Source organism: Acanthochromis polyacanthus, chromosome 17 (assembly GCF_021347895.1).
Source record: "Acanthochromis polyacanthus isolate Apoly-LR-REF ecotype Palm Island chromosome 17, KAUST_Apoly_ChrSc, whole genome shotgun sequence".
In the NCBI taxonomy this organism is placed as follows: Eukaryota; Metazoa; Chordata; class Actinopteri; family Pomacentridae; genus Acanthochromis; species Acanthochromis polyacanthus.
This window is the reverse complement of record NC_067129.1, coordinates 9787340-9810609: the sequence shown is the minus strand read 5'-3', so window position 1 is coordinate 9810609 and position 23270 is coordinate 9787340. Positions and strand designations below refer to the sequence as shown.

General features: G+C 39.5%; 1 protein-coding gene across 2 annotated transcripts in view; it reads left to right on the top strand.

The window, feature by feature from the left end:
* Window positions 1-23042, top strand: part of LOC110953178 (replication protein A 70 kDa DNA-binding subunit-like) — a 46563-nt gene extending 23521 nt beyond the window's left edge. For both annotated transcript variants that reach the window (XM_022197048.2, XM_022197047.2), the window contains exons 13-17: window positions 1116-1245; window positions 11342-11518; window positions 11672-11779; window positions 12013-12099; window positions 22301-23042. In XM_022197048.2, the coding sequence (XP_022052740.2) occupies window positions 1116-1245; window positions 11342-11518; window positions 11672-11779; window positions 12013-12099; window positions 22301-22402 (604 nt within the window). In that variant the 3' untranslated portion in view covers window positions 22403-23042. The remainder of the gene's footprint in view (window positions 1-1115; window positions 1246-11341; window positions 11519-11671; window positions 11780-12012; window positions 12100-22300) is intronic.
* The last annotated feature ends 228 nt before the right edge of the window (window positions 23043-23270 follow it).

Genomic DNA, 23270 nt, shown 5'->3' with positions numbered 1-23270 from the left:
AGTTACTTGTTTGTGTCTGAGAAAGAAGAGGAGCAGGCTCCTTTGCTACAGCTTTAATCTCAGTCTTATTAGGTCTCCGGTCAATACACCATCACATCCTGACATTCTAAGGGCTAAATAACTTAAAAAAAAAATAGCTGCACCCTCCTTCCTTTCATCACTCCTTCCGTTCTTCTCTAATCCCCGGCTTTCCCTCGATCTCTGTCGCTGTTTGGTCCCCTCTCTGGTTTACATGCTGACAGCGGTGAACGAATGACAATGAAGTTGTTCAAGGAGCAGACAGAATGTTTTCCACTTCTTTTTAGCATTTATGTCGCTTAACAAAGACAAAGAGAGTGTGTCTGACTCTGGTTCCTGTGGCGATATGGTGCTATGTGGGATTGTTTTGACCAGGCTTGCTTGCATAATTCAAGGAAACTGATGAATTTGTAAGATGCCTTGATTAGATCGCTCTGCTCAGCTAGAATACAGAGCAGAGTCGCACTGATGCATTAAGATTTTAGATGGAATATAAAAGGTACATAAATGAGAAGATGGAGTTGAGAGACTGTAATATAGATGGACAAGGTTTGTTTGTCTTTTTTTGCTCAGTGAAGAAGCTCTCTATATGGACAGTAATGTATGCAAATATAAAAGGCTGACAGATCTATGAATGTATATGCCCATGACAGACAGTCATGTCAGATCAAATACACTGCAGAATACAGACGCAGTGGCTGTAAATCAGTTAAGGGATTAAGCGAGTAATTCACTTACATCTGAAGCTGGTTTCTTTAGATAATAACTAATACAGTGCAGTGTGGTATTTCCACAGGAAAAATCAAAGTCTGTTAATGTAGCACGCATGCTTGCTTTCACACCATCTGAGACTCAGAGATGATTATAAGTGTTGATTGTGAATCTTGTGTAGGTGAATCGCTTGGGTATCCAGGGATCATGTATTACATTCTCCTTGCACACTCTGCTTTTAATTTGACTTGACAAACTTTACTTTCTTTCCTTACACTCTAAACAATTTATATTACATTTCACTATATGTTTTGTTTTTCTTGTATTTGTTTGAGCATGTATTTACTTGTATTCTCTGTGCTGTGTGTCTCAATGTCCAACTATAGGTATGACAAGGAAGGCTATGCACTCGACAGCCAGTCACTGACAGAGACGAGGTCATCAGTTAGTGGCTCAAGGATGAACTGGAAAATGCTGAGTGATGTTAAGAGTGAAAGCATGGGACATGGAGAGAAGGTGCAGTGCACACACACATACAGGTAAAAGCCAGAAAATTAGAATATTTTCATAAACTTGATTTATTTCCGTAATTGCGAACAAAAGGTATAACTTTTACATTATATGTAATCATTGCACGCAGACTGATGCACTTCAAATGTTTATTTATTTAATTTTGATGATCATAGGTGGCAACAAATGAAAATCCGACATTCCGTGGGTCAGAAAATTAGAATATTACCTGAGGCCAATACAAAAACAGGATTTGTAGAAATGTTGGCCAACTGAAAAGTATGAACGTGAAAAATATGAGCATGTACAGTACTCAATACTTGGTTGGAGCTCCTTTTGCCTCAATGACTGCATTAATGCGGCGTGGCATGGAGTCGATCAGTTTCTGGCACTGCTCAGGTGTTATGAGAGCCCAGGTTGCTTTGATAGTGGCCTTCAGCTCTTCTGCATTTTTGGGTCTGGCATTCTGCATCTTCCTCTTAACAATACCCCACAGATTTTCGATGGGGCTAAGGTCGGGCGAGTTGGCTGGCCAATTGAGTACAGAAATATCATGGTCCTTAAACCAGGCACTGGTAGATTTGGCACTGTGTGCAGGCGCCAAGTCCTGTTGGAACATAAAATCCCCACCTCCATAAAGCAGGTCAGCAGCAGGAAGCATGAAGTGCTCTAAAACTTGCTGGTAGACGGCTGCGTTGACCTTGGATCTCAGGAAACAGAGTGGACCGACACCAGCAGATGACATGGCACCCCAAACCATCACTGATGGTGGAAACTTCACACTAGACTTCAGGCAACGTGGATCCTGTGCCTCTCCTGTCCTCCTCCAGACTCTGGGACCTCGATTTCCAAAGGCAATGCAAAATTTGCTTTCATCAGAAAACATAACTTTGGACCACTCAGCTGCAGTCCAGCTCTTTTTTTCCTTAGCCCAGGTGAGACGCTTTGCGCGCTGTTTCTTGTTCAAAAGAGGCTTGACACGAGGTATGCGGCAGTTGAAACCCATGTCTTTCATGCGTCTCTTGGTGGTGGATTTTGAAGCACTGACTCCTGCAGCAGTCCAGTCCTTGTGAATCTCCCCCACATTTTTGAATGGATTTTTTTTCACAATCTTCACCAGGGCGTGGTGATCCCTGTCGCTTGTACACTTTTTCCTACCACAGTTTTTCCTACCCTTTGCCTCTCCATTAATGTGTTTGGACACAGAGCTTTGAGAACAGCCAACCTTTTCAGCAATAACCTTTTGAGTCTTGCCCTCCTTGTGCAATGTGTCAATGGTTGCCTTTTGGACAGCTGTCAAATCTGAAGTCTTCCCCATGTTTGTGTAAGCTTCAGAACTGGACTGAGAGACCATTTAAAGCCCTTTGCAGGTGTTTTGAGTTAATCAGCTGGTTAGTGGGTGGCACCAGGTGTCTTCAAACTTGACCCATTTCACAATATTCTAATTTTCTGACCCACGGAATGTCGGATTTTCATTTGTTGCCACCTATGATCATCAAAATTAAATAAATAAACATTTGAAGTGCATCAGTCTGCGTGCAATGATTACATATAATGTAAAAGTTATACCTTTTGTTCGCAATTACGGAAATAAATCAAGTTTATGAAAATATTCTAATTTTCTGGCTTTTACCTGTAAATGCAAACACATACACTACAGTTCAAAAAATTTAGAGTCGCTCAGAAATTTCCTTATTTTTGAAATAGAAGCTTTTTTTCTATGAAGATAACATTTAGTTAATCAGAATCCAGTCTAGACATTGTTAATGTGGTAAATGACTGTTCTAGCTGGAAACAGCAGATTTTTAATGGAATATCTCCATAGAGGTACAGAGGAACATTTCCAGCAACCATCACTCCTGTGTTCTGATGCTGCATTGTGTTAGCTAATGGTGTTGAAAGGCTAACTGACGATTAGAAAACCCTTGTGCAGTTATGTTAGCACATGAATAAAAGTGTGAGAATGGAGAACATGAAATTGCCTGAGTGACCCGGTAGTGTACATATATTCACATAGTATGGGATGAAGCTAAGAAAGAGCTCACTATTAATACACTGAGAGAGGAGAGAAAAAAATTGCTCTAAATAAAAAGAACAAGCAGTTGAAACGAAAACTATTCCATGGCTAGACTTTATTGTATTAAAACAAGGAGAATTTTTCTTGTAATTTTGAATACGTGCCCCTTTAGCAATTTCCACTATTGACTTTGGTTGTCGATTAATTTAGGCACATGATTCAGTGCAGTCTGCAGGAAACAGCTGAATGTATGAATCATTACGTGAACCACAAGCAACAGTGATAGTGATTATATTACTGAAATATATTTATACCACCGTGTAATTTAAATGTTGACGTTTGAGTTGTAAATCTATTTACTATTTATGTAAATATATCTATTTACTTGCGTTTGAGTCACACAACACGGGATGTATATTAGTTCTGGCGGAAATTAGACTGTGAGGGGTGTTACAGCAAAAAAATATATCTTGTTTGTGTTTTAGTTTTAGCTAGATCTCTGAGCTGGTTCTTTATGAAAACTTTGGTTGGAAGCAGATTGATATGTGAGTCAGAAAATCCTTCTCTGGCTCGGGCAGCTGGCTACTGTTTGAAGAGGAATGAAAGAAACCCTCTGCAGATGATGTAACATCAGCATAACTACAGTAGAACTGAGGTTGATAGGATAAAATATTTTCAGTGTTGTAAGACAAGCACAGTAAACATCAGATTTTGGTGTCAGTCCCAGAGAATCAAGGAGTTAGAGTTTCACTGCTTTGCACCAAAGTTTGCAGTCACACAGGGACAAATCCATCATGTTGACAGACTTTGACGTGAAGAGCACAAGTCTTGCATTTTCTCTACTTCCTTCACTTGCTTGCTCTCACCACTCTATTGCTGGTTTTTCTTTCTTCAGCTACTCATACGGTATAAAATATGGCTAAATTCAAATTACTTACTACTCAAGTTTTTCTGTCTTTGATCCAGTCCAGATCACTGAATATTTAACACCATTTTCCTACGCAATGCATGCTTCAGATATTGTAGATTAGCCAGAGTCCCTGGTTATGCCACCCAGTTGAGCCTTTTACTGCATAGTAGCAACCGAATGAGTTGGGCAGTTGTGTGTTAACAAGCAGAGAGTGTTGTGGGACTTCAACTGGTAAAGGGGCACCATGACAAAGTATCATGTGATGTTTAATAAACTCCGACTAGCACATGTGTTACTGAAAGCCACTATCATCTAGGATAGCCTCCTGTGTCACAGTAGCATGTGAAACAACTGCCTCTGCAGACAGTATCATTTGTTTGTTGTTTAAAACAGCAACAGTATCAGAGGACCAAATGTCTATTCTGCTGAATTTGCAAGAAAAACTAATCACTGAGCAATTGATAATGCTGTATTTAGTAGGGCTGGACACAGATATAGCGAATATCCGAATATTCGTTCGCTACGGCACTATTCGGATACCAAAATTAATTAATTTTGGTATCCGAATATTTGCCGCCGCCGCCCCCCCCCCCCCCCCCCCCCCCCCCAAGTCACGCTTCACTTCGTTGCATAAACAAAAGACAAGATGCTGAAGACCGGTGTTTGGGAATTCTTCAGTTTACTAAAGACTAAACGAGGGCAAAATGTGGACCCGGGAGACCAGACGAACGGATCCGACTATTCGGGCCGTCTCCGCTGCCGCGCCGCCGCACGAACCACTAGAACGGATCCGAATATTCGGGCCGCCGCCGCCGCCGCCGCCGCCGCAAACTGCAGCTGCACATGGAGTTCAGCCCTGGGTCACATGATACCCAGTTGCCATGTGTTGCCACAGGGAGGCACTGCAGGAGTCTTGGTGGTCGAGGGGCTGTGCTCTAGCAGCGGGGAGCCTTACGCATTCGCCTCCCTTCTTCTCTCTTCAAAGTTAAGGAGCTAGCTAGCAGCAGGCACACAAAGAAGAAGTTCTAGCTGATGCTGAGGCAACTATTCTCTGCATCACACCAGCCCAGTGTTTTCCAACACCAGTACACTGTATCTGCACTTCTGTCTCAATATGTCATCAATACAGCCATTTGAGCTGAACTGAACTGACAACAGGCAGGCTAAAAACAACCCCTGCTACGCAACATCACAGGGTCGTAACGTGTTTGTCACAGAGATTTATGGCCTCTTATTAAAAGCTATCAAAGAAGATTTTCTGTAAACAGACATGGATTTAGTGATTTTTTTTTTTTTGGACCTCACTGCTCCTCAGTCTCATTTAAATGTAAGCATTTAGACAAACACAAATCCACAGTCAGTCTTCCATTCATTGTAAACAGAGCAGCTCTAGGCTGTGCCTTGCTATGACTTCATGGATTAGAGTCATGCTTCTCTTGTTTTTGCTGTGGGAGGCAGATAGTGATGCTCATATATTAGCAGTACTGCCGGACGCCACTGGAGGAGCATGAGAGAACTCTCAAATTGAACCATGTGCCATTTTAAGAGGTGTCATTGCACAGAATTATCATGCTTTCAACCAAACGTAGAGTGCATCTAAGTGGAATGTGCCACTCCTAAACTTTCCATCTAATTAATTAAGTTTATCTGAGACGAGTCTCCCTCATTCCTCGCATTTAATTGGAAGCCACTTACGGGTAGCTTCAAGATCAATGTCGTTTCTAATAAAAATTTCTAATTATGTGTTGGAGGTGGAGGAAGCCTATAGGGCATAACATTACCAGAGGGGAAGTAGCGCGAGTGGAAAATGTGGGAGAGTGAGAGACGAGTAGAAAAACCAGACAGAGCCACTTAAACTTCATGTCACTTACAAACCTGGGCTGAAGGATGGGAGGGTGCAAGACTACAGAAAAAAAGAGTTAAATAAGAAGGAAAGTGTGTGGTGACTAAGGGGAAGGAGTGACAAGGGGTGTTGAGAAATAGGGACAGATAGGAAAAGTTAACTGGCAGATGTGTGGAAAAGAGTGGGAAAAGCGAGAAATTCTCATGTTATTCAATTTTTTTCCTTTTTCTTCCGTCATTCTCTTTGTCTTGTCCCCTCGTCTGCCTTCTTCTCTCTCTATTCCGTGTACCCCCAGCTGTTTCTGTAATTGAAAGGCTTTAAGAAGGTTGTCTATCACATACTCTAAGGCTGCTTTGGTTATAATAATAGAATCGAAATCATTGGTTTGTATTTCCAAGGAGCCTGATTTGACATTCTACCTGTTTGGCTCCATGCATGTGCGTGACTCTGGCTCTGTTTGTGTTTCTGTGTGGTTGGAAGTGTGCAAGCCTTTTCTAATTAATGTAGCAGTGTGTGTGTTGGGGTTTTGGGACAAGCATTAAAGTTGGCATGTGCGGCCATGTCAATTATGTGAAGTAGATTTTCACTTGGTTGCCCTTCCACATACAAATTTTAATTGCATTTAGGTGCCAGAAGGTGACACAGGGATTTGGTGTGATAAGAATGAAAACTATTTTCAGAATGTTGAGTATGTTTTGTGTGTGTATCTTTAGGTAAGTCTAAGCGCGTATTCTTGCATTTGTGTGTCTGTTTTTGTGTGCTGCGTTAGTCATGCTGCTCTTCTAGGTTCTCATCAGTGTGCTTAAGGTTAAGACTTTGCCCCAAGGCTTCTGTGTATACACTGGAATACCGAGAGAGAGAAAAAGCACAGATGGAGAAGGGGAGAGATGATGACAAATGCTTTGGGATTTATTTAGAGTTATCTAGTTTTGATGGAATCACTATTGTCTGGATCCCGCTGACCTCTGTCCGCACATTGACAGTAGCATTTGCCAACATGAGGAGCCCTCAACAAGCCCCTTAAAAAAGCATCTTACACTTTTCTTCCTGTCACATCCACCCTCCTACCATCTTCCCCACCCATCGCCTTCCCACCTCTCCAGCCTTCCAGCGCTCCAATCTGCCCAAGTCTGCAAAATGTGACGAGGCAGGCACGCAGGCGGAAACATGGGAGTGGAGTGTTGAGGGGGAGAGGGCTGTTGCTTACGGGAGAAAATCTCCTAATTAAAAAAACCTTCTTGCTAAGTGTTTCAGAAGGGTACTTGCTGTGTGGCATGGGTACTGGGTAGATGGATGGGTGGACAGATTATGAGGCTCTGAGTCAGTGTTCGCTAGCGGGAAAAAAGTGCCAGAGAGCTCTAAGTCTGACTGACAGTATCTGTAGAGGTCATGGGGGACACAGGACAACATCAGGCTTCTCACAAGGGATGCAGTGAACACAATGGCCTTTTCACATTCAATTCTCTTACTAAACACTTTACAGAGTGTGTGGGCTGCATAACGAAGGAACAGCATTGCTCAGGCAGTGTGTGTGTGAATTTGGCCGGCATCCTAGAAAGAGTCTTTGATAGACTCATTTAGGCCAACATTAGTAATGAGTCTGGCCCAGCTCTAGCTTGTAGTTGTTGTTTAGAATGCATTTTAAAGCATTTCATTTTAAATTCTGGCTGTAATTCCAACATCTTGTTTAAGGCCTGTTCTCCTGGTAGAAGAAATACCCTCTGGTGAATCTAGGAAAAAGGATTTTTCTGTGGTTCCTTCCATGTGCATGTATATCACATTCATCACTTTGTGTTGAAGCGTATGTTTGCTGGCGTGCAAGCTCGTACACGTGTGCGCCTCTCCCCAATGAGACACAGTTCATCTGCTGTGTGCATTCTTTATATTTATATTTATGTAAATCGAATGCCGTGCTTCTCCACAGGATGAGAGAATAGCCTTTTCCCCTCAGAATTAGCATTTCTTTCCTTTTTAGCTGTTGATTTTACCAGTGTGAGTTCTGCCGCCTAAGGTGCTAATATCGGTTTAAATTACAGCAACATCGCTGCATTTTAATTTGATTCTGTTTGACTATGTACACTTTAATTTAAATTCATGACAGAAAGAAGTTTCGCTCATTGTATCTGTATTGCAAATGCACAAGTTTGGGTCTTTGCATATAACCTTGCATAGTAGTCATATAACCTTGCATAGTAGTCATGTGTATATGTCAGCCTGCATGTGTGTGCATGTACATTAGCACAAATTCTGTATTAGAGAGAGAGAGAGAGAGAGATTCGTCTCATGTTGCATCTATTATGCAAAGAATTCTCAAACTCCCTCTGCTCTCTTTTCAAACTGTTCCAAGATTGTTTGGAAGTCAAATAGAGATGTGTAAACAGCATGCATCTACCAGCTGGACTGGCTCGTTGGCAACAGTTTTGCAGATCATGCCAAGTTTTATCAGAGTTTATTTTAATTTTATTTAATATTTCTCTTTTCACCCTAAGCGTCTTATTCTTATAACTGCTTACACTAGAAAAGGCACTTTTGCTCATCTTCATCTCCCAAAATTTCCTCATTTGTTCTTTAGTTTCCTGACATTTGAGTTATCATTTAACGATGGCAATAATGCTAATAGAAGGAAATGCCAAAAGAATACTCGTGCCATTTGAATTAGAACAAATATCCACACAAGATTATTCATTCAAAATGCTTCTATCTAGCATTGCTGTGTTTGTCTGTACTGAAGAACTCGTATCACAGCATTATCATGAGCCATTCCTGCACATATTCTGTCCTGATGGTAGCATTATCCAGCTGACAATACCCCATTATCAGTTAAGTCATAAATGAATGAGCGTCGAATGTAGGCATCCAATTCAGTTTTGGCGGGCACGAGATCTACTTCTGTGGTCATTTTCTCTTATGCCTTAACAGAAAAGAGTGATTGTAATGTGAACTAGTGATTACTCACTGTGTTCTTACGGCCTGTGCCACCTGCCGTCTTTTTCATCTACGAAGTTCTTGCCTCCTACATAACAAACGCTTTGATGAGATATCTTGTTCTGGTCCATTCATTGTACACCTTTAAGATTGCTGCTTGTGAAAAGTTTTGAACAGATTTTTGCAAAGCTCAGACTTCCTCTCCTGGCACACACAAACATGCATTTTTTTAAGTCTGTAAAACCGCACCTGTTTATATCCTGTTAATTTGATGGCATATGCAGATGGAAGGAGTTGATCCAATTTTTCTGCAGGGACAGGGTTTCTTTTTTTTGATCATCCAGGCTCAAAATTAGACAAAGATGGTACATATTGAATCTCTGTTTATTTTTAAGCAGAAAATGCATCTTAAAGTGTGCCAGGTTTTAAATGGGTGTGCTCAGTGGAAAGTAGCAGATTGTTGTCAGTACAAAGGCAATACAACTGTACAGAGGCCCTGTCTTTAAAAGTATTCTGATGGAACTTTCTAAGATTATGAGTCCACAGCTATCTGTTGTGAGTGCATGAGTGGAGTAGTCACACTTGCATCTGGCAGTGTTACAGCTGTGTGCAAACACTTGGGCACCCCTGGGCAAATTACATATTTGTTGATTTTTGAAGTAAATGGAGCCCCTGCAGCAAACAGACAATAAAATATGAGCCTTTCTTAAAATGGTAATGTCTTCTTATTTTCTGAATTTAAAAATCTGAGACAAACACTAATTGTGGCATCATTGTACTGTTGTAGAAGCAGCCTTCTTTCTATGTTTGGTCTCTGGATGCATGACATTTGCACTCAGAATTTGATTATATTTAGTGGAATCCATTCTTCCCTCTATCTGTACCGTCTTTCTGTGACCACTGGCTACCATTTAACCCCAAAGCAGAATATTTCCACACCTGCACAGTTGGCAAGGTGTTCTTTTCACCAAATGCTGCTCCTTCAGGTGTTCAAGTTATTTTGCAAAGTTGCTTCCTAATGACTAGTTCACGTCGACCCTGTTAGTGCATCAACACTGCAGAGAGGAACAGTGGGCCACCATGCCTGTGTTAGCGAATCTTTTCTGCAGGTGCTTTGCAGTAATTTGAGGATACGATTTGTCCTTTGTAGGTGTCGCTTAGCTTTATGTTCAGATCTTCAGCTGTTCAGAGGAGCATGGATTTGTTGAGTAATACCACAATATTTCAATAAGCTTTGGAAATGTCATCAGCTGACAATTTATAATGATAATTGTGCATCAGTTGTGAGATTTGGAGAAAGTGCATCAACCTTTGTACATGGCACAATTACAGTTTTTGTTGTTGTTGCTTTTCTTAATTTAAGTTCTTTAAATAAAGTAGCATTGCATTAATACTAATGAAAGATCCATTTTAACTGTGGTTTACTGCAGGGCTATTATTTACCTCTTTTCTGCTTAGAAAAGGAAAAAAACTACACATTTTGTAATTTGCCCAGTGGTGTCCAAGCTTTTTTATGCAGCTGTTTTTGCAGGATGCACATTATTTTCACATACAGCCTAAAACATGTTTCTACTTTGTGTTAGTAATGTGGTATAAGCTTGAAATCTTCATGCAGACATCTTGGTAGCTCTTACTTTTTTCAAGCCGAAGACTCCAAAAAAGGAATCAGATGGGATGTTGTGAAATTTTAATGAAACAAGGCAACTTTAAGGCAGTCATAAGGACAGCTACAGCTATTTTCATGTTTTAACATCTGCCAGCACTACAAGCAACCGCTAATACATTCAAAGGAGAAAGCTGCCACTTAAATGAGGAAGCAAGATGATCCTTAGCACTGCTGCTCTGACTATTCCTCTGCCATGAGTTCCTTCCTCCTGTGGTGCTTGTGCTGTATTCTGTCGATTTATCACATTTTTAGTAACTTAAGATATGCGTTTAAAGGCCAGTGTTAATTAATTGGTGACTCAGTGCTACATTGTCTCGGCTCTCAGCTCCAGCAGAATAAGTCTCATTGTTACAGTTGATTTTAATGTGCTGCAGTTGTTTGACATTAAATGTGATGCATCGAAACATGTCTGGTTAGGATTTGAGTCAGGTGGCGTGACATTTGAGCAAAGTGCCGACTTCATGTTCTCTATTCAGGAGGGTAAGACATAAAATATACAAATGCACTACAAGCCTTTTCCATGATTAAATTTTAGTTTGTTTTTTTGTTTAAAAGATTTTTCAAGTATGTAATTTCATTTGCAGGTTAAATGACTCCACAGCACAATATTTTGTAAGGGGGCAGCACCTGAAAATTAACTGCAGCTGCCGAGACATTCGAATTGCAGCAGTTTGATGTGATTTTGTAGTTTTATTGATTAAGCTGTGTCCTCATAATTAGATTTCCTCTCTCTATTTTCAGGCGGACTATTTCAGCTGCATAGCAACAGTGGTGTACATACGCAAGGAGAATTGTCTGTACCAGGCCTGTCCATCTGCCGACTGCAACAAGAAAGTCATTGACCAACAGAATGGACTGTACCGCTGCGAGAAGTGTAACCGAGACTTCCCCAACTTCAAATACAGACTCTTACTTTCTGTAAGTGCAGAATGCATTCACTACTCATCAGTGATGTTTGTCACATATGCAGTGATGAGGAATGTTAAAATGTCCCATGATAACGCATGCATACACTCAGACGTATAAGCAATCTGTTTGCCCCCTCATTATCTTTGTCCATCTGACTCTCAGGCCAACTTAGCAGACTTCGGGGATAACCAGTGGGTGACATGCTTCCAGGAGACGGCTGAGGTCCTGTTAGGCCACAGTGCAGAAGCACTGGGACAGCTTAGAGACACAGTGAGACACACACACACACACACACACACACACACACACACACACACACACATGCACACGCTACCACACACAGCTCTTCTTTAAGTCGTTTGTTCACATCTGACAGGAAAATTGTGCTTGCAGTTTTTCCAGGACTAACTATAACAGACTACTTCCTGTAAACCGCTCGCCCTTGAATTTGTGTTTACCTAGTTTTATGTACATCTGTGTGTACGTGTGCTTGTGTTCCAAAGGACGAAGATGCATTTGATGAAGTCTTCCAGAAAGCCACCTTCAGAACTCACATCTTTAAAAACCGAGCCAAGCTGGAGACGTACAACGTAAGTCACTCTAAATGGGAGCACAATACAGCTTGATAGAATGCAATATAATTTATCTTCCCTGGAGTAAAAGAGCAGTAATATAGTGACACACAATGGTGGTCATCATTGTCCTGCAAGCATTTTTTCAGTGATCTTGCAGGAATATTCAGCCCTTATTGGGCAGTGCATGTCTGTCAGAAACAGCTGTTCTTATCGCTGTTCTGAACAAATGCACCAGCAGGTGTTTCATTTTTCCCATGCACCAATCATGGTTCAGGAAAAATAGGCTTTCAAAATAACCAGGCTTTCACACAGGGAGCATTGTTGTAAAAACCTGAAAATGTTCTCATTTAGGATCAATTTCACAATCAACCAAAAAATAAGAACCAGATACAATTCATCAATCTGAGCTGTGTGTGTGTGAGCAGTTTTTTTTTCATATGACTGTGACCGAATTTCAGTTGTGAAATTTTAGTATTTGATGTATCACTCACTTACTTGTACATATTTTCCAGTAACACATTAAGAATAATAGTTACAAACATGATGTGAAAGCTTGCAATTTTAAAATCAAAGCTTTAATAGATATTTACTGATTAGCAGCAACTAATAATATAAAGGTGCTCGGGGAGGTTGCTTGATTGACAAAAATTAAAGATGCAGTGAACTCTACCGCGATAAAGTGAACTTTCACTGTTTTGTGTTCCCCATCCCCTGGTGTTAATGCATAATACATTGCGGTGTGTTGTTTTAATTCGTGAAGTGCATTCCATCTATGAATTTGCAAAACCTGAGTCATCATGGCTTTTTATCTTCCACCAAACTGAGATCCCAAGCATGTAAAACCACAAAACAAGATATACGAACGCAGTGTAATCACAATACACTGTCAGTCACACAACATGAATCCAAATCCATTTCAGTTAGTACCAGAGTGACGAGGGAGTTGTTATATAGCCAGTGCACATTGGATAACAGAAAACAAATACAGCTGTGCATTCATTTCTCTTAATTAGGCTCTAATTAGCATTTAGCTATTGTCTGTCTAAGCCTAATTAGCTAAATTATTCAGAGGCTAATTTGCTACTGGGGGCACATACTGAGAGTCTGAGTGGAATGATTGAGATGTAGGATGAGCTCTGAACAGTCTGTGTCCTGACCTCAAGAAAACCTACAAGGAACACTATGCAGCATTCATAAGTCATAATCTGAAAAAATGTTAAACAGTTTCTATGAGGAACTGCTCAAAGTCTAGTAAAAATCCTGCTTTTTAGTGTCTCTACACAGGAATGAACATTTCCTGCAGCTGTGCTTTAATTTAACATATAGTGCCGGTTATTGCAGTGAAGAGGGATCTTCACACGTGAAGTGGAATGAGTCGGCCTGACTGTTTACAGTAAATGTCGGCATACCACTGCTACTTACCATCTATGAGGAAAAAAGCTCTGAAGCACCACTGGCACATGCTGTAGGCTGGAATTTTGATTACATTGCACAATACAGAAGTGTTGGACAGAACAAACAACACTCTGATGATGTTGCTTTTATTACAGCCTTACCAGTGGTGGAGCTCAAAATGCGGTCCTCAGGGCTGCATTACAGGAAAAGTCATGGTCATTCCAAACAAACGCTTGATCACCTTGGGAGTATGAATGTGTGTAAATCATTCTCTGAGGACCACGATTATCCACAGCAAATTTCATGGCAATCTAGGCTCAAATTTGAGACACAAACTGAGAGTCATCTCAGTCCAGAAGTCCTGCCTGGCAAAAAATGGAAATAAGAAATGGAAAACATTATACAGTGTCATAGCCGCAGTTTTAAATGATCTATTGCGCAGCTTTACCACATTCATAACGGCCTGAGCATTAATGCAGGTTAGAAGTATGACCCGCTTTATACTGAATATACCTAATCAGTTTTACGTGAATATGTTTCATAACAGGGCTCAACAACCTCTTGTCATTAAAGCCTGTTGTTGGCAGTACATGCCAGGGCCAAGACATAGATGTGTTCATTCAATTTAGCATTCCTGTTGTTTAATTAATTTAGGAGCATTTAATATAAATTGCTTCCAGTTAGCACTCCATATGGAAAATAGGCTCACCTGCTAATCGCACTTCAAAGCTACTCCTGTGCCTACGTAAAGGGAAGCACAACTGCAAAACAGGTGCAAATGAATGTTTTAGGCATTGATGTCAAAACCACCAACACACCAAAATCAAATCATAACTGGGTTTTCTGAGTTTTTCAAACAATGTCGAACTAATCATTTCAGAATTCCACAAAGTCAAGGCAATGAGCTCAAAGCAGATACATTTTCGACACAATGTTTAATCACTGTATTCAGAATGTACTTTCAGTGGCTGTTAGTCAGAATTTACTGTGTTATTCAAAAAGACAAACACAGAAGAGAGAGTCTGTGATTCACTTTTCCAATTTGTCTTCTACCTCAGCCTCAGTTCTCTCGCACAGACTTGGGAGTGTGACACAAGACAGAAGGATCAGACATCTAACAGTATTTTTAGAAAATAGAACAATGTAATGAAATGTCAGAGCTTAACAAGATTAATTAAGTTACAAAATTTGTGCTTTGCCATGTTTCTTAACATGGACATACAGAAAGAACTGTGCTGAGCATCACATTTTAAAGTTGCAGTAAGAACTTTTCTTCCACACAAACTCAAGTTTGTCTTATTTTAGCAGAGATGACAAACTATCAGTTTTTAGATTTAACAAGCACAACCCACTCAAAAGACAGTCTTCAGCTATAAATACGAAACCACACAAGCATGTAGCTGTGTGTTACACAATTGGTGTTTCAGTGGTCAGTCATGCTTCCTGTTTGCAAGTGTAACCGAGTTATAAAAGATTTATTTTCTACTTTTTTACTGATAATGTGACTCATGAGATATGACTTCATAGATTACCTGAAGGGAAATTCATGTTATAGCAACACAAGAACCACTTTAGAAGAGTAGGAAACAGATGATTACCCATTTAAAGTCAGCAAATAAAGCAAAACAAGAAATAATATACTGTATGCTTATTGCCCAAATAGGAATGAAAGTATTTTTGTGCAGAAGAAATGCTTAGTAGTGACATTCTACTCTTCTTATTGAATATCAGAGACATACTGAAGTTGGTATGCTTGTTGTTAATGTAGAATACAATATAAATAATGATTACTACTTGTTTAATATCAAATGCAAAATGTATAGAATATATAGCAGTGTTATGCATGCATTTTAAAAGGAGTATATTTGTGTATTAGGGCTGGACTCGAATATCTGAACATCCGAATATTCGGTCATGACAATGGTATCCAAATATTTATTTTGAGATCCGAATGTTTGGATTTGTACCTTGTCTGCCGTAGTGTTTAATTAGGAACGTGTCAAACTAAAATCCATGTGAATGCCTGAGTATAAGGTTTTCGAACAGACCGTTCCCAGAGCATCACAGTCTTCAACATCACTGCACACTTGTCACCTTGTCACAGTGCCTCCGAGTGTCATCATTTTCCCAGGGAAACTGCACATATATACCCAACCGTCCATGTAATGGAAAGAAAACTGGAGCCATCAGACCAGACGACCTCCTTCCGTTTCTCTGAGGTCTCTCTCCTAGGTTCTTTTGACATTGCAGAGGGTTACAGCTGGCACTTTGTCTTGTGGCTACAGCAGAATGTGATGCTCTGTGTGTTGTGACACATTCCTCATTTAAAAATGTTGTGTGCAAATGTACTCAGGATCCACTTAGTTATTTCAGACCAGAGGAGGTATGCTTTATGTCCTTTGTGCATCAATGAGCCTTTTGGTGCCTAACTCTTTGCATCTGGTTTGTACTCTGTCAGCCTTCAAAACACCAGGTACTCATCTATCCTGATCAGTACTAGTACTCCACAGGCCTTTTCATTGCAGATGCTCTCACCTAGTCATCTGGCCATTATTGATTGGCTCTTTTAGAATTTGCTCTGGTTTTTCCTGTTGCCTTTATCTGCCACATCCAACACATGAAGTACGGGAACCGACTCTTCACCGAGTCTTCAATATATTTTCGACCGTGACATATGATGTTGTAATGAGATAATCAACACTGTTGACTTTATTTGTTGGTGGTCATAATCTTTGACTTATTGGTGTTAAGATGAATGTCACCCATTGGTTAATGGTCTGCTGCTTTCAAGCCTTGAGTTTGATATTTTGCCTGTTGTCATCTTGGTGTTTTTAAAACCAGATGTGATATGCAAGGGGGGAATGCGACAGAATACCTGGGACACTAATCACACCGACTGCTTTATTGTCTATTTTGCTCTTAATGGAAACATAATTTACCAAATGAACTTCATGCTGTATTAAAAGAGACTTTATAGTACCAGTTGAGACCATAAACTCATTAAGAAATAGTTTACTGATTCATAAATTAATGGAGAATTAAGGGTGTTTTTCTTGTATTATTCTATGCAATTGGACTTGTTTGCAGCTCGACGATAATTAGAGAGAATGCAGGTTTAAGTGGGTTTTGTATTTGCTTCACTTCTCAGACAATTATATATAGTCTACAATCATCAGCATATAGGTAGAATACAATGAATGTCGATTGTTATAGAGAGGGCAGATTTGTTCATATTTGTTCAAATATGCAGATGACAGTGCACATTTTGAGATTAGTGTTGGTCTTGACATACACATTAAATGTGATATGTAGTTGTGTAAAGAATGAAAAAGGAGAATTCAGGGAAGAAAATGAAGCTCCCTTCCTACCTTTCTCTCTTCTGCACACCAGGCTTATCCCTGCATAGAGTAGGCTTGATTGCCATATTGTCAGTTTCAGAAAATTACAAAAAAGAAAAGTTCATTTATTAGAATGATGTGAAGGAGGGAGGGTTAGATTCAGTTCAAACATTAATGAAACACCTCTGTTTGGACTGGCCCCTTATAGGCATTGTTGTGTGTGAGAACATTGGCGGCTGGAAAGTTTTAACATTTGATGCAAACACATCTTTCATTTAAGTAATGTTCTTCCACACAAGAAGTGACTTTTATGTGTATTGGGGCAACAGCATGAATATTTTAAAACATTCCTTTAGATAGTTACTGTGGCATAATGAGCCACACTGAAGTGATCTCTGAATGCACAAAGTACATCTAGCACGGCAATGACTGGCATAAAGATGAAACCGTCACTTTCTCCACTTTGATAGATGTCAGTATATATGACAGCTGCTGAAATGTTCCTTTATTATCTGGTTTATACCTAAAACAGATAAACAAGTGTACAGGACGTATTTAAGAGTCTAAACCCACTGAAATTAAATACAAGTTTATCTTAATTGTCATTTTTTTATAAGGTGGAGCTCCACAAAGGCAGGAGCACATGAGGCTGATCAGAAACTCTCCTACACGCGGCAATAAATAGCATTCAGATGATGGAGTGGATTTACTGAGTACAGATGAGTGTGCACATTTGCACATTCAAATTAGCATTTGTGTAAAAGTTGTCACCATATCTCTGACTTTAATATGGTACCTGTCTAAACATATCGATAATGATAGCACAGCACAAACTTAAAACCTCCAGAAAGGTAATGCAATAATAAATGACAGAACACAGAACTCAAAATTTATTTTATTTTAATTATTCTAAAAAGGAAAATATTTTGACATGTCAGTGCAAGGCAGTGGAGGCCACAGAATGAGAATGAATCATTTTACCAAACTGCATTCAGCCATTTTCCAGCAGAACTGTTGGAAGTCTTCATTAAGATCTGCTCTTTACACATTCACATCTCTCCATTTTCACATGTAACACAGCTGCTTGTAAAAGGATAAATCCTTGCAGAGATGAGCACGAGCCGTACTTTGCGCATTTTAATCACCCACTTTCATGCTTTCTGCAGGAATTCAGTTCATCATTTAGAGCTGTTGTTGCTGATCTGCATACATATGAAAGTCAGATTTTTTTCTGTATCCTGTGAGTTAACAATAATCAAGTGTGAACGCTGTGTTTAACATGTAAAAATGTTTGTGACATGGGTAAGTTTGACTACAAGGAGGAAGCCAAATTAAGCAGTTATCATTTCCTTTAATTACCTCATCAAACACGGATGGTAGAAAATGTTTGCTTGTCCCAAAATAAATCACGCCTGTTTGACTTATATTTGAGAAAATGGAGGTTGTGTAAACATGTTATCCATCACATTTGCTCCATGAATCCTTTGAACAAGTTGTCATGTGTTGACGTGATGTTTTAGTAACTCGTATGTGTTGACTCCCTCAGTCTGTGTAGGTAAAACATATTCTATTCGTATAGAAAAGAGCTTTGTGGTGTCTACAGGGATTGTTAGGTGTTTATTTTTTTTTAGATTCATTAAGATATAAACTGCAACAGATGTTTGGAGGGCGAAGCACCACAGATTATATTCTATGAAAAGAAATGCAGAACATTCCCAAACTAGGATCGAAAAATATTTTCAAGATGTTATCGAATCCTTCGGTGCCAGATCATCTTTTATAAAAGATTCCTATATTGTGACACATATAACACAGGTAGAACATTTTGCCTGCAATGTTTTGAGGATGTATTGAGATGTTGCTAAGGTAACACATTATAGAATAATGTTGACAAAGGAAGGATGTTTCAATGCAACATTAAGAAAACCTTTTAGGAATATTAGTGCATGATGATGTAACAACATATCTGGAGAACATTATCCTACCTTGAAAGAAAACATTATGGGAACTAAAACATGAATAAATAAGTAGCTTTCCACTGAAACTTTGTCAGAATGTTTTTTTTTTCCACCCAAAAAAATCTAGCTAGGTGGTAGGCTTTGTGCATTTACTTTGTGGAGAATCTGTGCATGATGGGCAAACTACTGTCTTTAACTTCTGCTAAAATACTGTCATTCCTTAAAGTACCTATATAAATAAAATGGTAAATTGTATAATTTTAAAGCCAGCTTATTGTGATGCTTTTCTCAAATTGGTATGCAGTGTAACACTACGTCTTGCCAGTGGCTAGATGCAGTAATTAAGTTCAAATCTTGGTCAGCCTTTGAATCCATTTCAGACTGCTTGGTTATTTGTCTTACAGTAAATCCAGGATGCTCCATTAATAACGTATGAAGCCGTATAAACAGATGTGTGTGCACCTGTTATCTGCAGGAGCCCTCCATCGTGTGTGTGAATATATCTGCGCTCGTGTACTTGAGCACATCTGTCTGCGTGAAGTGAATGAATTGATTTTGGTTCATGGAATGCATTAGTGTCGGAGAGGCCCTGCTTTTCTTGCCTTATGTTAAGAGACAGGCTATTGAGAGCCAAGAACACACATAGCACAGTCATGTTACATCATCAACAAACCACACTCTTAGCAATCTTCATCAGCATCACATTTTGGTCCTCAGTGTGTGAAAACGGTTTGAGAAGCTTTGCATATGGCTGAATTTCACTTCTGGTGTAGATGGTACACAGAAGCATTTCAAAGAGCTGCCATTCAAAGCCTGATGAATGTGACTGTTTACATAATTAGTATGATATATGCAGAGTAGATTTCTTTGTGTGCATCTAACATGTTAACAAAGACACTGAACACATGTCTACAGCAGTCTTGCAGTATTGAGGCAGGGATGTTAAAATTCATAAATGTTAAATTTATGGAGGCCCTTGAGAAATAGTCGAGGAATCAGCAAAGTCTTTAAGAAACATTATCTGGGAGCTAAGATGTGTTTGCACAAATTGTTACGGCAATCTATCTTGACTTTTTTTATGGATACGTGACAACTAGAGATGTTTAAAGACCACTGAAGACAGCAGGATCCATCTTTTGGGAACCATTAATGTCAAATCTGTACAACATATTGTGGCAATATCACCCAGTATTTGTTGAGATATTTCAAAATGGTAGCTTGATGTTTTCAGATATCTTTAGAGCCCTGCCATTAGTTCAGCTAAAATCTAAAGGTACCTTTGTGAATTTGTCTCTTTCACATCCAGGTCATCTCTTTACACTATTATTTACAGGTTCATTATTCTCATTTCTCTGCGGGGACTTTCACTTTTACGTCATTTTGTTGGTCATTTACATTACAGCGTCTCATTAATTCTCTTTGAGGTTGTGGCTTCAGTGAGGCCGCTATTTCCTCGTTGTTTGTAGCATCTCTCTCGACGTTTGTGTCTGTTTGTTTTTTCAGTGTGTTCGTGTGATGTTGGGTTTATTTCTTCAGGGAAGAACCCCCCACTTCACCCCGCCGTCTGAAATTGAGTTGGAGAACGGTGTGAATGTTAGGCCACTGAGTAATTGTTTTCTCCAGATGTGATTGGAATATTAGTCAACGCACATTAAATTAGCAAGCAGCCTTTCTCACAGTACCCCGTCATTTGGAAGACCATTATTTTTAAATAAGCTGTCACCTTTTGTCAAGTGGAACCTCCATCTTGATGGCCCCCCGTATCGTTTAATTTGCCTGCAATCCTCAGGTAGATGCAAATTGAAAATACTAATAGAGGTGTGGAATCACATAGGATAATGGACAAATGTTAAATCCTTGATGGTGGTTATGCTGGCTGAATTGCTAATTGATTAATGAATGATCTCTGGATTAATCCTTCTAAGAGTGACTGTGATTAGAATGGAAATTAGTTTCTGACTTTGTGTCGTCATGAGAAACGTCTTCGTTATTTGATGGGGTATAAGATGAAATGTACGTCGTGGATGGTGGCTGTTGCTACAGATTGTTGGAACTGAATAGTGTGGCAGTTCTTATATCTGCGTGTATATTTTACTCATTTCCATGTGGCATTGCTTTTGTCTTTTCAGCCTGAAAATTCAAACTAAAATATGCAAGTTGAATTAGAATGAAGTTTTTATCACTGTTTATCTTTTTCATTAAAGAGAAAAGCAGTGACGGAGCTGAACGTCCTGCTTTTGTTCACTTTTCGAAATTGAAAATGTCACCTTTCATGGTCTGTTCCCCGCACAAATTGTATTAATCATAGAGGTGTTTTCAGTTTCCGGGTTTTAAACCAAATTTGAACCTAAATTGGGTCAATTCCAAATTATGTTCCATCTCTTCCGTTGGTTGCAGACGATCTAAGCTTTACTAAAAGCTCTAATCATGATCAGGGGCAATCAATGTTCTCTTTTTATTTGGAGCTTATTTTTGTCTGACTGTCCTCTAGCAGGTTCTTCACTGTTTTGATAAATTGTCTTTATCTACCGTGGTATCTGGAGCGGGTACTGTGACGTCAAGCAATGGATTCTTCAAGATGTTTTTGTTCATTTCTAGCACATTTTAAACATTTCACATCATTAAAAAAGCAGCACTTCCATTAATTACATTTATGTTACATTCTCAACCAAAATAAAACAGAATAAGTAAGCAATGCAGACCAAAACCAGCATATTAAATATCCTGTTAATTATGCAGTTTGGCTGGACACCATGGCGCACGCTCGCCAGAGGAACTGATGTTAAACTGTACACTGAGATGTACTTTCCTAACAGCTTTTAAACCAGCTGTTTTGGGGAGATTAAGACTGGTGCATGTGGAAAACAAAACACAGGAAGGACTTGTTTTGCTTTTACCTATGAAGGTGTGCTGAAATGATTTTAGGACCAACAGAAAGTCACATCAGCGAGCACGAAAGGCCAGCTGTTAGTGGACGGATTGTTCAGTGCTGCCATCAGTTTTCCCCATTAGAGGACATATTTTACACTGGTTTGGTGACAACGCTCCCATGTGCCTGTTGGTTTTGGTAGATTAATCCATTTGGAGCCCAACCGATGCATCATTTGGTCGATATTGGCCATTCAGCGATGAATCTCTGTCACCGTATTTGTTGTCCACTATGCACCAGTGCGAAAACCGGTGTCGTCACATTGTTTGTCCAGCGGAGCGGTACCGACTCCATTGTTCCCAACACTCAGCGCTGTTTGCAGCACATGCAGCAAACTGTGGTGCGGAGTGACGCTGTGCTTCTGCAAGTTGCTAACTAGCTTTTGAAATACATTCCTGGACAGGTCCAACACAAAGATCCCATCCTTTAACATACTATTTGATATGACAATTTTTTACTCTGATCAGAAAATCCAGTATCAGTTAGGCTCAGATAGTTTGTCTAGTATTCCTGATGTATGCTGATTGTAGAGCTTAGATACTTCTCTTTATTCACATGTTGCTGCACTTAACTTGCGATTTTTCTTCCCTTTTCAGGATGAGTGTCGAGTGAAGGTAACTGTATTGGAAGTCCTACCGGTCAACCACAGGGAATACAGCAGGAGACTGCTCAGTAACATCCACAAATTGGCGAGCTGAACTGCATCCCAGTCATCCAAATGGCTGCCTGGTAATTAAACATGTCTTCGATTGGTCTCTGACTGGTCTGTGACTTGTGTGTTTGACTTTTACCACCTGTGAGATAACGGCGTATCTGACTGAAGCAGCAGAGGGGCGACCAGTGATTCATCTGACTTAATGGCAGCCAAACAAAAGACTGATATTTAGTTGTTCACGTCCTTCACCAGGCCCGCTGTGAAATTATGGAAACATTATGGAAATGACTTTTACCTTTTAATTTAATGCCATTTTGACATTTTAGAGTGGGTTGACTGTTCGTTAACAGAACTGTGTTTTAGACCTGCGTACATTTTCAAGTCTCACGTGTTGCATACATACTAAAGTCACACTGTTTCTGTTTCTTCTTAAAAGTGACTCATGTCTTTGATTTTAATGTGTGTTGGTGATGCTCAGTGTTAGTTGAATAAGATGTAGATGAGTCATGTTTATTTAATTTTTGGTTTGTTTTTAAAAGGCATGCATGTTTAGAGTGTATTCACAATGTCTTCTCCTTGTTCAAAGTATATTTTAAAAAGAAAACACATTCGGTTTTGCTTTCTAGGCTTCCAAAATAATGTCCAGCAAGAGAAGTGATTAAAAGGACATTTGATAAAAGCAGTGTCTTTGTCTGGATCATTATTTTTAGAACAAGGTATATACGGTTGTGCTCATAAGTTTACATACCCTGGCCAAATTTGTGAAATATTGTCCTTTATTTTTTAGCAAATATGTTTTGTTAATGGAAACATTTTTCTTTCATTTAGGGCTGGTGTTCAGACAAAGCTATTTATTGTCATGCAATTGTATTTGCTCTGATCATTCATGTTTTCATTAAAGAATGTAGCAC